Source organism: Elephantulus edwardii, unplaced genomic scaffold (assembly GCF_000299155.1).
Source record: "Elephantulus edwardii isolate Elephantulus edwardi_28Jun2011 unplaced genomic scaffold, EleEdw1.0 scaffold00013, whole genome shotgun sequence".
NCBI lineage: Eukaryota > Metazoa > Chordata > Mammalia > Macroscelidea > Macroscelididae > Elephantulus > Elephantulus edwardii.
The window spans coordinates 884,174-898,683 of NW_006399763.1; the positions used below are offsets into that span (position 1 = coordinate 884,174).

The 14,510-nt window shown below is 38.2% G+C and overlaps 1 protein-coding gene across 1 annotated transcript in view; it reads left to right on the plus strand.

Annotated features, from left to right (window-relative positions):
- The window catches only part of AK9 (adenylate kinase 9), a 233,855-nt gene that overhangs the window by 106,259 nt on the left and 113,086 nt on the right, over window positions 1-14,510 (plus strand). Inside the window, exons 18-21 of the mRNA XM_006881222.1 lie at window positions 165-241; window positions 1,666-1,827; window positions 11,715-11,804; window positions 13,087-13,290. Coding sequence (XP_006881284.1) covers window positions 165-241; window positions 1,666-1,827; window positions 11,715-11,804; window positions 13,087-13,290 — 533 coding nt within the window. The remainder of the gene's footprint in view (window positions 1-164; window positions 242-1,665; window positions 1,828-11,714; window positions 11,805-13,086; window positions 13,291-14,510) is intronic.

The window sequence follows — 14,510 nt, forward strand, 5'->3', positions numbered from 1 at the left end:
TTATAGAAAAAAAACAACTCTTTGCTATTATGAATAAAGCAGTAATAAACATGGGTGTATATATATCTAAAAAAAATAAAAACTTTTATAAGCCTTTAATCCTTTAATATCATGACATGTTTGGATTTGCGGAGGTAATGAAATTGGGGGACTTCTCATTCTAGAAAAGCTGCAGAAGAAGCAATGAAAAGAGAAGAAGAAAATCAAAGGATGTTGGAAGCTATGGGTCAGAAAGAAAAAGGCAAGTACAAATATTACTAATAATGTATTATTTAAGATATGTGTTATTACTACAAGCAATTACAGCATGTCAAGTGAATTAGGATAAACATATATTCTAGTTTGTCCATGACAATCCAGCTTTTTGCCTATGGTCTTAGAGTACTTAAAGTTAGTTCCTACTTTCGTTCTAATAGTGTTTCGTTCTTAATAAGTGTTTCTTTACTGTCACTGAAGTAATAGACTCAAGTCTGAATGTCACATGCACTGTGGCCTTGCTTCAGACCTAGAGACTTAAGAATGCTTCAGATTATGTTTATCAGGAGGTCTAATCATCAAGATTGAGATGAAAATTCACATGTCAAAAGTAATTTCCATAAGACTCTAGAATATAAACTCAATTATTTGTATATAATCTGTGTATGGAAAATCATCTAATATACTTCCCATGTAGGAATTTTCATCTCAATCTTGATGGTAAGACTTCCTGAGAAAGACAATCTGAAGCATCTCTAAATCTGAACCAATATGATAGTGTTTGTGGCTTCCAGGAATATGAATTGGAAAGTGGTGCATCTTTTTATCTTACTTGGAAGATCTTCATAGCAATACATATAACAAGAAAGAACTAGCATTTGAAGAGTCCGGCTTAAATATACCAATGAGCAACATTATCATAGAAGGAAAAAGATTAAAATTGTCAGTTATATAATGCTATTTAATGCTACTTGAATCTACAACCAACACAACATGGTAGCAGTAGTCAAGAAATCAAAAGACGTGTGGCACTTGGAAAAATAATGCTGTTAAACATCTCTTTAAAGTGCTTAAGTTCAGAGATACCAGTTTAAAGACTAAGATGTACCTCACGCAAGTCAGAGTATTTTAAGTTGTTTTGTGTGCAGTAGAACACTGAATAAAGACCAAAGAAGAATTAATATTTGAGTTGTGTGGTGCTGGCAAAGATTATCAACTCTATCATTGACTGGTCAAAGAACAGGAAGTAGACCACAGACAGCTGTGCTGCTGTTCCAAAAGCTGTACTTCTCTGGCAGTTTTAATCCATCAGCTGCTCTGCTGGAGAAAAATGGGAAGTTTCATGCAATTTTCAACCTTCTAAATTGAATGGAGGGCATTTGGGCTATTTCCAGTTTTTTGCTGTTATGTTAGTGTGGACTATTAGAAACATTTTCTATTTGGAATAAACTCAGGCTAGTGCATCCACAGCATACTGAGAAGGTGATCATCATATTCTACCATTACTTTAAAGCCATTTTAGAGCTCTCACCCTTGTTAAATCTATGCTCAGGAGAAAGATGGGCTGTCTCCTCCCTTGTGATTAACTTCTTTAGAAAACCCACAGGAAGCTCAGCGACGGGTTGGTTCCAACACAATGATAAACAACAACAATAAGAACTGTACAATATCTTATTGCTTTTTTCCTAGTAACTGAAGAAGCTGAGCAAGACCCTGAAGAAGAGGATGACACTGAGGAGTCAGAAATCCCTGAAGGCCCTGAGATCCTCGAAGCCACCAAAGAGACCGGACAGTCATTTTTTACTGAGGCATCTGAAGTGTCTGCAGTGCCCGAAACAGAACCTGAGTCAGGTTAGACTTTATTGAAAACTATAAGCTTCATTCTACTGATAACTATTAGTGTGTTTGTGCACATGTATGTGTGTGCATGTGTGTGTCTATACACTAATAGAGATTGACTATGCATGGAGAGCAGTCATTTAGTCTAGATCACGTGATGTCAAATGTGGCGGGAAAGCTCCGTTTGCTTCTGCCCTGTAATGACTCTCAGGACCAAGACCTGCCTACAGGCTGGGACCCTGAAAATGTGAGGCATCTTCTTAGAAAGCAGGGAGAAAGTTTCATTACAGGTACTATAGTGTAAGTTGTTTTCTTTCTCTCATGATGTTTCTCTCGACTTGTTGTGGTAATTGTTTTATTTTTCTATCAAATGTTATTTGAAGTAAAGAAAAAGTGTTAATTATTAGCATGAATATTTCTGTTCATCTTCATGTTGTGCAATGCCAGATTTGAACACAAATATAAAAGCACTTTTCCCATGAAAGAAGACAATTTGCATAGCTTCTTCTTGTTGTTGGTATGCGCCATCAAGTTGCTTGCAATACATAGAGACCCTATGTATAACCCTTCTGAACCCTCCTCTATTTTGAACCAACCTCTTTGGCTCTGACATACCTATCCCCATTACGTCAGTCACTGAGTCAGTCCATCTCATCCAAGGTTTTCCTCTCCTGCACTGTCCCTCCACCCTGCCAAGCATGATGTCCCTCTCTAAGAACTGGTCCCTCCTTGCAACATGCCCGAGGTATGTTCAGATAAAGCTTCAAAAACTTTATCTCTAAGGAGATATCAGCCTGGTTTCACCTTCTCCAGCACCAAAACTCAAAGGCATCGATTCTTCTATCATCCTTAATCATTGTCCAGCTCCCTGATACATAGCAAGTCATTGTGAAGACCATGGCCTGGATCAGGTGCACTTTAATCTCTAGGCTGACATCATTGCCTCTCAGTACTCTGGAGAGGTCCCTGACAGCAAATTTTATCAATGCAATTTGTCTTTTGATTTCCTGAGTTGTGATGCTGAAGAAAAGTGTTGAATATATATACCAAGGACTTCCAGGAGAACAAATAAGTCTGTCATGGAGAAAGTGAAATCAGGCTGCTTCCTGGAGGCAAAGATTTTGAGACTCCATCTCACATACTTTGGGGCTGTGGCAAGAGGCACCAGTCATTGGAGAGAAACATCATGCTTGGAGGGGTGGAGGGAGAGCATAGGAAAGGGAAGCCCCTGAATGAGATGGATCGACTCAGTGACAGGTGAAATGGGATTAGGTTTATCAGAGATGATGAGACTGGATCAGGATAGAGCAAGTTCCAGAGCTAGTATGTGGAGGGTTGCTATGAGTCACAGGTGACTTGATGGCATGTAACAACAACAACAAGTCATCTATTTTATCCTCTCAAGTTTTTAGTTATGCTTGAAGTCTATCCATGCTATGTTTTAAGACTTGTACATTTGTCCCTATTTTTCTCTGATGAATTTTAGTTTTGGGTTTTATTCTTAGGTCACTGATCCACTTTGAGTTGGTTTTTTGTGTATGGTGTGAGATGTGGATCTTGCTTCAGTTTTCTGCAGATGGTTATCCAGTTTTGCCAACACCATTTATTAAAAAGGCTACCTAATTTCATTTCCTGGTCAAAGTTGACCATTCATAGATGGATTTACTTCTGGATTCTTGATTCTATTCCATTGATCTGTATGTCGCTGTACTAGTACAATTTTATCTTCACAACTATGGCCATGTAGTCAGTTTTGAGCTCAGGGAGTGTGATACCTTCTATTTTATTTTTTAATAGTGCTTTGCTTATTTTCTTTCCTTTATAGATAAAATTGGAAATGGTCTTTTACATCCCATTGAAGAATGGCATAGTTTTACATATTTAAGTTGTATTGAACCTGCAAACTGCTCTTGGTAGAATTGTCATTTTCACAATATTGAGTCTTCCTATTCATGAACATGGTATGTTCTTCCATTCATCTATATTTCTTTTTTTCTCTCCATTTAATTTTTCTTTTATATTGGTTTGTTGTTGTTGTTATGTGCCTTCTAGTCATTTGCGACTCATAGTGACCCTATGTACAACAGACCTAAACCCTGCTCTATCTCTATCCTGTGCCAATCGCACTGCCTCTGACACACCCATCCCGATTACCCCAGTCACTGAATCAATCCACCTCATAGAGGGTCTTCCCCTTCTGCGCTGTCCCTCCACTCTACCAAGCATGATGTCCCTCTCCAAGGACCTGTCTCTCCTTACAACATGTCCAAAGTATGTCAGACGAAGTCCCAGAACCCTTGCCTCCAAGAAGTAGCCTGATTTAACCCTCTCCAGGATGAATCTGTTTGCTTTCTTGGCAGTCCAGGGTACATTCAATACTCTTCTCCAGCACCACAGCTCAAAGGCATCAATTCTTCTTCTATCCTCCCTAGTCATTGTCCAAGTCTCTGATGCCTAACAAGTGATTGCAAAGACCATGGCCTGTATCAGGTGCACCTTAATCTCCAGAGAGACACCGTTGCTCTTGAGTACTTTAGCAAGGCCTCTAATAGCAGGCATTCCCATCGCAATATTTTTTTTTTTATTTCCTGGCTGCTGGTGCCAAGAGTGCTGACCATGGAGCCGAGCAAAGTGAAGCTGTGAACAATCTCAATCTCTTCGCCATCCATCCTGATGCTACCAATTGGTCCAGTGGTGAGAATCTTTGTCTTCTTGACATTGAGCCTCAGTCCATACAGAAGGCTGCAGTCCTTGACCCTCTTGCAGCAAGTGCATCTGGTCCTCCTCAGTTTCGGGAAGCAGGGTTGTGTCATCTGCATAATGCAGATTGTTAATAGATCTTCCACCAATCCTGACACCACACTTCTCCTCAAAGAGCCCAGCCTCTCAGATAATCTGCTCTGCATACAGGTTGAAAAGGTATGGAGATAGGATTCATCCCTGGCATACGCCCTTCCCAATTTTGAACCATGCAGTGTTACCCTGCTCTGTTCTGACGACTACCTCTTGGTCCAAGTATAGGTTTCACATTAGCATGATTAAATGTTCTGGGATTCCCATTCTTCTCAGAGTCAGCTACAGTTTGTTTTGATCCACACAGTCAAACGCCTTTGCATAATCAATGAAACACAGATAGACATTCTTCTGGTATTTCTGCTTTCAGCTAAGATCCATCGCACATCAGCTATAATATCCCTAGTACCACGACCCCTTCTAAACCCAGCCTGGACTTCCAGCAGTTCTCTGTTGATGTGCTGTTCCAGTTGTTTTTGGATAATCTTCAGTAGAATCTTGCTTGCATGTGAAATCAATGATATTGTTCCTTAGTTTCCGCACTCTGTTGGGTCACCCTTCTTTGGAATGGGAACAAATATAGATCTCTTCCAGTCAGTTGGCCAAGTGTTTGTTCTCCCGATTTCTTGGCACAACTTGGTGAGCACATCCAAGGCAGCATCTTTTAGCTGAAATATGTCAATTGGTATACTGGCTGTTTCTGGGGCCTTATCTTTTGCTATTTCCTTCAAAGCAGCTTAAACTTCTTCCTTCATCACCATAGGCTCTTGCTCAAATGTTATTTCATGAAATTCTTCTGTATCTGCCAATTTCTTTTGATACAATGACTCAGTATATTCATTTCATCTTCTTTTAATACCTCCTGGATCATTTAATATTCTGCCTAAAGCATCCTTGATTATAGCAACTCCAGGTTTGAATTATATACAAAATTATATACATTTTCATTCATGTGCTTCATGTTTCACACATTCTTACATTCACATAATTCCTAATCCCTTCACACACACACCCTGCCCACCAAACTGTTATTCTAGAAACTTCATCCTCTTCCTCTTTTGGGCTTTTATCCACATCTTACTAGTTATCTTTCTATTTTTACAATAATGATATTATGCTGTATTTGTCTTTATAAAACTGAGTTAGTTGACTCATCATAATGTTCTTTAGATTCTCGTATGTTATATAATATTTTATAAAATCATTGTTCTCTAGTACTGTATAGTATTCCATTTTGTGAATGTATTATAATTTCTCATTTGTTTTTTGGTAGATATTTAGGCTGTTTCCATTTTCTTGCTATTGTGAATAACACTGCTATGAATATAGATGTACAAATCTCTGTTTGTGTCTCAGTTCTATTTTCCTTGGGGAATATCTGGGTTGTGTGGGATTTCAATATTCAGCTTTTTGAAGAAATGCCAAACTGCTTCCGATAGTGGTTGTACCATTTTACAATCTCACTAGCAGTGCATGAGATGATATCTCATTGTGATTTTGATATGCATCCCTCTGATTATCAGTGATTTTGAGCATTTCTTCATATGTTGCCCACCAAAATTGTCTTTCTTTTAAGTCTTTCCATGTCTTTTGCTAATTTTGTGATGGGGCTATGGGGGAATGACAATCTCTTCAACAAATGGTGCTGGCAAACCTGACTATCTTCCTACAGAAAGCTAAACCAGGATCTACATCCCACACAATATAAAAAAAATTCTTCGGTAAAGCTCCAAACGATAAAGATAAATCATAAGATACAAACTAGGACCACACTTAGAAGGCCTAGCATATGATATAAACAGGCTTTTTTTTTTCTTTTTTTTTTTTTCCGACTCAACATAAACAGGTTTTTAATATAGCCAGAAATGCACAACCAGAAGAGGAAAGAATCAACGAGTGGGAGCTTCTAAAAATTAAGTCCCTATGTGCTTCAAAAACTTTTCCAATAGGGTGAAAAGAAAACTTACAGAAAGGGAAAAACATTTGGCAATGACATCTCAGAAAAGGGTTTTATAATGAAAGTTTACAGACTACTACAGGGCCTTTACAAGGGAAAGTCTTTTTGTTTCTTGTAGTTGTTGTTGTTATATGCCGTCAAGTCACCTGCGACCTATGACCCTGTGTAAAAGAGCTCTGAGCCCTGTCCTGTTTTGAGCCAGTCACACTAATTCCAACACACCAACCCCCAATGTCCCAGTCACAGTATCAATCCCTCTTGTCCAGTGTCATCCTCTCCTGCACTGTCCGTCAACCTTTGTGAACATGTCTTTCTTCAAGGATGGGTCTCTCCTGGCCACATACCCAAAGTATATTGCATAATTTCCTCCTTCCGCCTACCCTAGTCCACTTTGCTATGCACACTTTATCCTAGGGTCTTGTATGTATAATGCCTAATCATATATTCCTTTTAAATAGTTCTTTCCTTCATCTGTTCCAGTACAGTGTTCATTATTTATCCCTTCTTTTCTTAGTTTCCCTCAATCCCCATGTCAGTCCTGTTTTATAACAGTGGTGTTATGCAGTATTTTTTTCCTTTTGTGACTGAGATATTTCACTCAGTAAAATGTCTTCCAAGGTCACTCATGTTGTGTAATTATTTTATGAGTTCAATGTTTTTCAGTACTGTGTAGTATTCCATTGTGTATACCATAGTTTTTCTATTCATTCATTTGTTGATAGATACTTGGGTTGCCTTCATCTCTATGCTTTGTGAATACTGCAGCAATAAACATGGTGTGCAACCTTTAGCATTTCTTGTAGCATTGGTTTTGTTTTTGCAAACTCCTTTAGTTTCTGCTTCCTGAGAATGTCCTGATCTCTCCATCATTTTTGATGGAGAGTTTAGCTGAGTACAGTATTATTTGTTGGTGATTGTTTTCTTCACAAAATGCCTAGTTATTACCCTACTGAAGATGTGCCTCAGCAGCTGTTGTACCACAGCAAAAACCCCTTCATTCAGCAAAGGAGGAAGCTGTGCTATAGCATCATGCCCAGAACCATTCTGATCATTGTTATGGGACACCACAGAAGCAAGAGAGTGGTTTTCCTGAAGCAGCTAGGCAGTGACTTGCTACTTGTGAACAGGCCTCTGCCCCTCAATCAAGTTCCTCTGCAGACAACACAGCAAAAATTTGTCATTGCCACCTCCTCTAAAGTTGACATCAGTGGTGTGAACGTCCCAAAATATCTCACTGATGTTTACTTCAAGAAGTTGAAGCCCAGACACCAGGAAGGTGAGATTGTCAACACAGAGAAAGAGAAATACAAGGTTACAGAGCAGCACAAAGTTGATCAGAAAGCTGTATTCCCAAATTTTGCCCCAAATCTCTCATTCCTCTGCTCAAAAGCTACTTGCATTCTTTCTTCTTCCTCACCAATAGAGTTTATCCTCACAAATTGGTATTCTAGATTTATTGCAAAGGACTTCAATAATGTGTATATTTAAAAAAAAATACAGTACAAGACAAAGCAGATTAAATCAAGGAAGCTCTAGACACAGACATGACAGAGAAACAAGAAACAGCAATCCAGAATAACAAGACCAACATCTCAGAAGATGTTAATATGTTGATGGGGCAGATGAGCAGAATTGCACAGAATCAGTGAAACAAATGCTAGAACTCTCAGTACTGATTTGTTACAGCAAAAATGAAGGAAAATGAAAAAAATTTAAGAATTATATGGTTTACTATTAAGAGAACAACGTGGCCTAGATGTAAGACACTGCACTGCAATTCCAAAGGCATATGGTTCAAATCTACCAGCTGTTCCTCAAAAGAAAAATAAGCAGTCTCCTTCATAAGTGATTACACTGCTTCTGAAAACCAATGGAGGGTCAGCTACAGCTGAGTTTGGACTCAATGGTACACAACAACAAGCACTGAAACAATCGTGGAAGAGTTACTAGAAGAAAATCACCAGCAACTGATTTTGTGAGAGTATCAAGAACCTTCTTCTTTACAACCCTAGACTGAGTGGCTGAGTCCTACCTCTCATACATGGCCTCCTAGAGTACATGGCAGATCAGTAATACCTGCCTACTCCCCTGACGAAGAGAGATTTTTACAGCAGTGGGGCTTCCCTTTATGGGAATTTTGCCCTTGAATTTGGCCTTTTTAAAATTTGCCACTGGTGTCTGCCTTTCAGGCTGCTTCTTCTTGGTCTCCAGATTTTCATCTGCCATCTTGAAAGATGAGAATAATGGTACTGCTTTTTTTTTTTTAAGTTCCTGTAGGGTTTTGCTTGTGTTTCTTGCAGTTCTTCCTATTTTTCTTTCAGCCACTGAAACCTCTTGACCAGTGTTCTTTTGAATTCTGTGTCAAGAAGTTCTATCAGTCTTACCTCCTCTGTAAAGTCCATTGACTCTGCAGACTCTGCAGTTTGATGACTTTTTTGGGTGACACCTTGCTTTGGTTTTGTGTGGGGTTTGACACTTTTCTGTGTCATTGTGGTGATGGCAGTTTTTTTAGAAGTAGAAATGAAGCATTTTCTTTTATTTTGTTTCTTGGTTATCTGGTAGTGATAGGCTCACTTCTTTTTTTGGATCTGTAAGTCCAAATGAAGGCTTTTATTCAGTGAAAGAGATGTCCTTCCATCCTAGGGGTATTGCAGTAGAAATCCAAGTTTCTGCAGGGGCAGCATTATTGGCAATCTCTTCCATCTGGCTGCATGCAGGTGGCCTCACCTACCTGAGCCTTGGGCAGGGAGGTACGGCTTCCTGTAGCTCAACTCAATAAATTGCCATGTGTCTCAAGCCATTTGGGGTCCTTGGGGATGAAACCCCGAAGGAATCTCTCTCTACCCGAGTCTTAGGGAGGGAGTGTCTGGGTGGGCCATCAGCAGGAAGACAGATCTTCCCAGGGTCTGGCTGAGTCTTCAGCAGGGAGATAGTGCTTCCTGGAGCTCTGCTCGACACAGGGTCAGAGTATGCATCTAAGGCTTGGCAGGGATCTTGGATATGAGAACCCCAAGGCTTCTTCTCTCTGCATATATCATTGATAGAGCATACCTAGCTGGACTTACTGAAAGGCTTAGCAGAAGAACTCTGTGCTGAGTCTCAGGTCAGGCAGGGTCTCTGTGTGGTTGTGTCCCAGTAGTGACAGGTACACTTCCTCAGGTCCTTCGAAGTAGAAGTCCAAGGTCTCAGGCATAGTAGCAGGTGAGCACTGTGGGAGGGCTGATAGCTCTTGCTGGGGAAGAGGGCTAGTGCAGCGCCTCCTAGGGAAGAAGAAGATGCTCAGTAAAATAGACACAGTGACTAAAACAATGGGTCTAAGCAGAGTGGAGACTGTGAGAATGGTGAAGGATAGGGCAAGGGTTTTAATCTTATTTCCCATCTCCAGGCTGCACTGAAGGCATTGGCAAAAGTAGAGAAATTTCATCATACAGATGCAGTCCTGCAAATACGCATTTTTTTTAATTTTTTTTTGTTTTCTTTTTTTTTTTTTTAATTTAGTTTTTTGTGTGAGTGTACCGTCAAATCAGATCTGACTGGTACAGGAGGAGATTGTCCCTCCTTCCCCGGCAGAGCATCTGGTGGATTCAAACCATGCGCCACTAGGCCACCAGAACTCCCCTTGCACATACGCATTTGTCTATGACAAGTAATTTGGAAGACAGCTTCCAAGTCAACTCACTGGAAAACAACCATATTTGTGTTCATCCTGCCCCCACCCCCCAAAAAAAGGTGGCTCAAGAGAATGAAGAAATTATCTGACAATATTAGAATATCACAAACAAGTAAATCTTGCTGAAGATTAAGGTAAAAAATGTTTGGAGCAAGGTATCAATCAGAAATCCATGCTGGATTCAGAAGAAGCCATAGAATGAAGAATATCATTGCTGATGTCAGAATGGATCTTTGCTTAAAGTAGGTAATACCAGAAAGATGTTTACTTGTGTTTTATTGACAATAAAAATGCATTCCATGTTATGGATAATAATAAACTTATGGACAGTATTGAAAAGAATGGGAATTCCAGAACACTTAATTGCATTTTCAGAACCTGAACATGAATGAAGAACCAGTAATTCTCGTGGAACAAAGGGATACTAAATGGTTTAAAATCAGCATTTTGTGTGTCAGGGTTACAACCTTTCAATATACCTATTCAATCTGTATACTAAGCAAATAGTCTGAGAAGCTGGACTATATAAAAAAGAATGTAGCATCAGGGTTGGAGGAAGAGTTATCAAAAACTTTCAATATGTAGATGTTATTACCTTGCTTGCTGAAAGTGAAGATTTTAAGCATTTACTCAAGAAGATAAAAGAAACAATGTTCAGTATGGATTACACATTAAAATAAAGAAAACAGAAATCCTAACATTTATTCTAATAAATAACATCACGATAGATGGGGAAAAGATGAAAGTTATCAAAGATCAAATATGATAAAATAGAAATATAAAATATGAAAATATTATAAATGTAGAGATTCTGGATATACAAAAAACCCCTATTACTTTAGCTAATTCATAAGCATTTCCACACAGTTCCAGAATGACTACATACTTGTCAATATTTTTGTCATTGTGAGACTTGTGTCCCAGAACTAGTAGACTGTAGAGTGAAAAGAGAGAAATTGGTCCTTCCTTCCTTGAAACTATGCTGGAGTCATATGCAAAACATTTTTTGTAGCATTCAGGAAACTGGTTTTGGTCTATACCTCAAATAGTGGAAATTGTGGATCTTCTCCTCAGCTTTTCCATACCTATATTCACAACTAGAATTTTGATACATTCTCATTACCACTTTATGATGTGATGGTTTGTCTTTGTGGGTATTTTAATTAAAACTAAAAGGAGTATAAGGGCCTGCTAGTTTGATTCCAGATAATATTTAAAACCCATTATTTTAAAAAAAACCAAAAACCCATATCACCATTATCAGCCATGATTTCACATTGTATGTCTAAGAATAATCTTTATTTTGGCCTCTTATTATTCAATATTTTAATGTCATCCTTTGCCTACAAGAAAACTATACTTTTCAATTAGATATATTTTGTTTTAATTACATATTGGCAATTTTCTTTGAACCAAAGCATTTACAAAGGAGTAATGTATTCAAAATTCAAATACTAAATATTAGCTTTCTATTTTAAGCCATTGACCCTATTGAGGAGACCACAGTTGAAGCAGAAATTCCAAAAGAATCTAAAAAGAGCCTGGACAGTGAAAAATCATTTGAAACAGGTTAGTTATAACTGAATGTATTAAAGTAATCTTCATGTTCAGTTACAAAAAGTCTTATTTTAGACTTAGTACCAACTTCCTACCTAATTCTTTTCACATTGCATCCATTGTGTTATATTTAGTTAGGTTATTTAATTAACAGTGTTTCTCTGATCTGTTATGATATAATATTTTGTAAAATTTTACTTTACATATCTTACTAAAAGGGACAGATGTCATATGAAATTCACATTAATTATCCTAGTAATTTGGATTTATTAAAATATAGTAATTAAAGCCAATACAAGAGCAAAGTCTTAACTTATAGGTATATTGTTTATGATATTAAGTTTATTTCTTTCAAATGTTATTAAAATACTATGATATATACATTCTTTTTATTATTATTAACTTTAATGAAAATTTACAGTCTTTGGCTTTCTATTCATTCATTTTTGCACTTTTCTCCCTTCCCACCCCTCACGCCTCCAATTCACACTTCTCTTTGAAAAGTAAAAGAAAAATTCTTTCATTGTTATACAGTCCCTCCCCCAGGCCAACTCCACTATGCAGCCTTTGTTCTGGACTCCTGTCATGACAATAATACCTAATCACATATCTCTTTTATACAATTTTCTCCCTCATAAACTTCAATGCAGTATACATTATTGAACCCATCTTACTCAGTCTCTCCCCAACCCTGATGTCAGTCCCATTTCACAACAGTGGCACTATGCAGTATTTGTCCTTTTGTGACTGAGATATTTCACTCAACATAATGTCCTCCAGAGTCATCCATTTTGAATAATATTTCTTGAGTTCCTTGTTTTTCAATGCAGCGTAGTATTCCATTGTGTGAATATACCACAGCTTCTATATCCATTCACCTATTGATGGGCATTTAGGTTGTTTCCAACTGTTTGCTATTGTGAACAAAGCTGCAATAAACATGGGTGTGCATATATATCTGCGTGGGTGACAGTTATGGTCTCTTTGGGGTATATTCCCAGTAGTGGAACTTCTAGGTTAAAGGGTATTTCTATTTGCAACTTTTTGAGAAAGCGCCATACTGCCTTCCATAGTGATTGCACCATTTTACACTCCCACCAACAGTGAATAAGGGTTCCAGTTTCTTCACAACCTTACCAGCATTTGTTGCTTTCTGTTCTGTTAAATTCTGCTATTCTTACTGGAGTGAGATGGTATCTCATAGCTATTTTGATATATACATTCTTTTTGACCACATGACTAACAAGATACTAAAGAAAATATCTTTTTTTTTCCTTTAACATTTACTCAGAAGTTGTGCTGCCTGAGTATCCAGCAGATGCTTATCCTGATGTTCCTGAAATGGAACCACTTAAAGACAAGATTAAAGATTTCAACCTCTCCTGGAAACAACTAGAAGGAACACTCAATGATTTAACTTTTATTCCAATTTTAAACTTGGAAATTACTCGTAAAACCCCAGAAGAACTGCTTCAACAAGTAGTTGAGACTATGGAAAGTAAGGGCTATAATAATAATATTTATTACCAAGAGCAGGCAATTTTATTAAAAGTACTGTGAAACTTTAAAGACATTCTTGGTTGTTTACAAAGTATTCACCACATCCAGGGATGATACTGAAAATATTTCACAGCTATAGTGGCACAGCCTCCAGGCAGTCAGAGGAGCTAGTCAACACAACCACCACTGGTAATACTGGACATGCTCATATTTTTAAATTTGTGAAAGAAGCTGATGCAATGGGTGGTGGTTGAGTCTGACTTCTACCCACTTCATAAGTGGAAACTGTCCCCATTAATAAGATCCACAGTCCCAAACAAACCTAGATTGCTCCTTGAATGCAAACATTTGGAAGCTCTGTCTCACATGCTTTAAGCATGTGGCCAGGAAGGACTAGAGATACATAATGGAGAGGAACATAATGCTTGGAAGGTGGAGGGACAGTGAAGAAGAGGTAGACCCCAGATGAGACGGATTGACACAATAATAACTGGAGTAATTGGAGACGGTGAGACTGGCTCAGAATAAGGCAAATTTCAGAGATATTGTACATAGGGTCACTATGAGTCACATGAGATTCAATGGCACATAACAACAACAAATAAATAGCTAGTTGATCAAACACACAACCCTACATGGTCCTGCAACTATTTCTATGAAGCATTGGGTCTACTAGTTTAGCATTGGCTCACAGACTTTACTCAGTCATGAAGTTTATTAGGGAAATAGATTGGAGAGTGGAGGAAGCAAAGAATATCACACAATACAAGTCCAGGTTTAGTACAACAATCTCAAACCAGATTAACAAGGTGTAATTCCTCAATCAGTGACACTCCCAATTCAATTCAGTAGCATAGATGCAAGAAACGTCTAGTTTCTTCAATCTTCCAGCAAGCAAAAACCTTAACTGTGGCTTTATCGCCAAAGTTTCTCTGGTTGTATACACCTTGCCACTGTCTCCTCATATTAGTGCCACAATCTCTTTACAGCAGCACCACAGTCTCCACCCTATCTCCAACACCATCACCAGGGTATGTCACAGTGTAGAAAGCTCTTATATTGATCCCACAGCTTTTCATGTTTTGCAAGACTATGTATCCACAGTTAAGGTAGCTGGAAACCATGCCCCCCAAAAGGGACTAACACAGTGGCTAGAAAAGCTAATTTTTAAGGGTTCTGACACCCTGAAATCTTTAAAATAGTAAAAAAATTTAAATG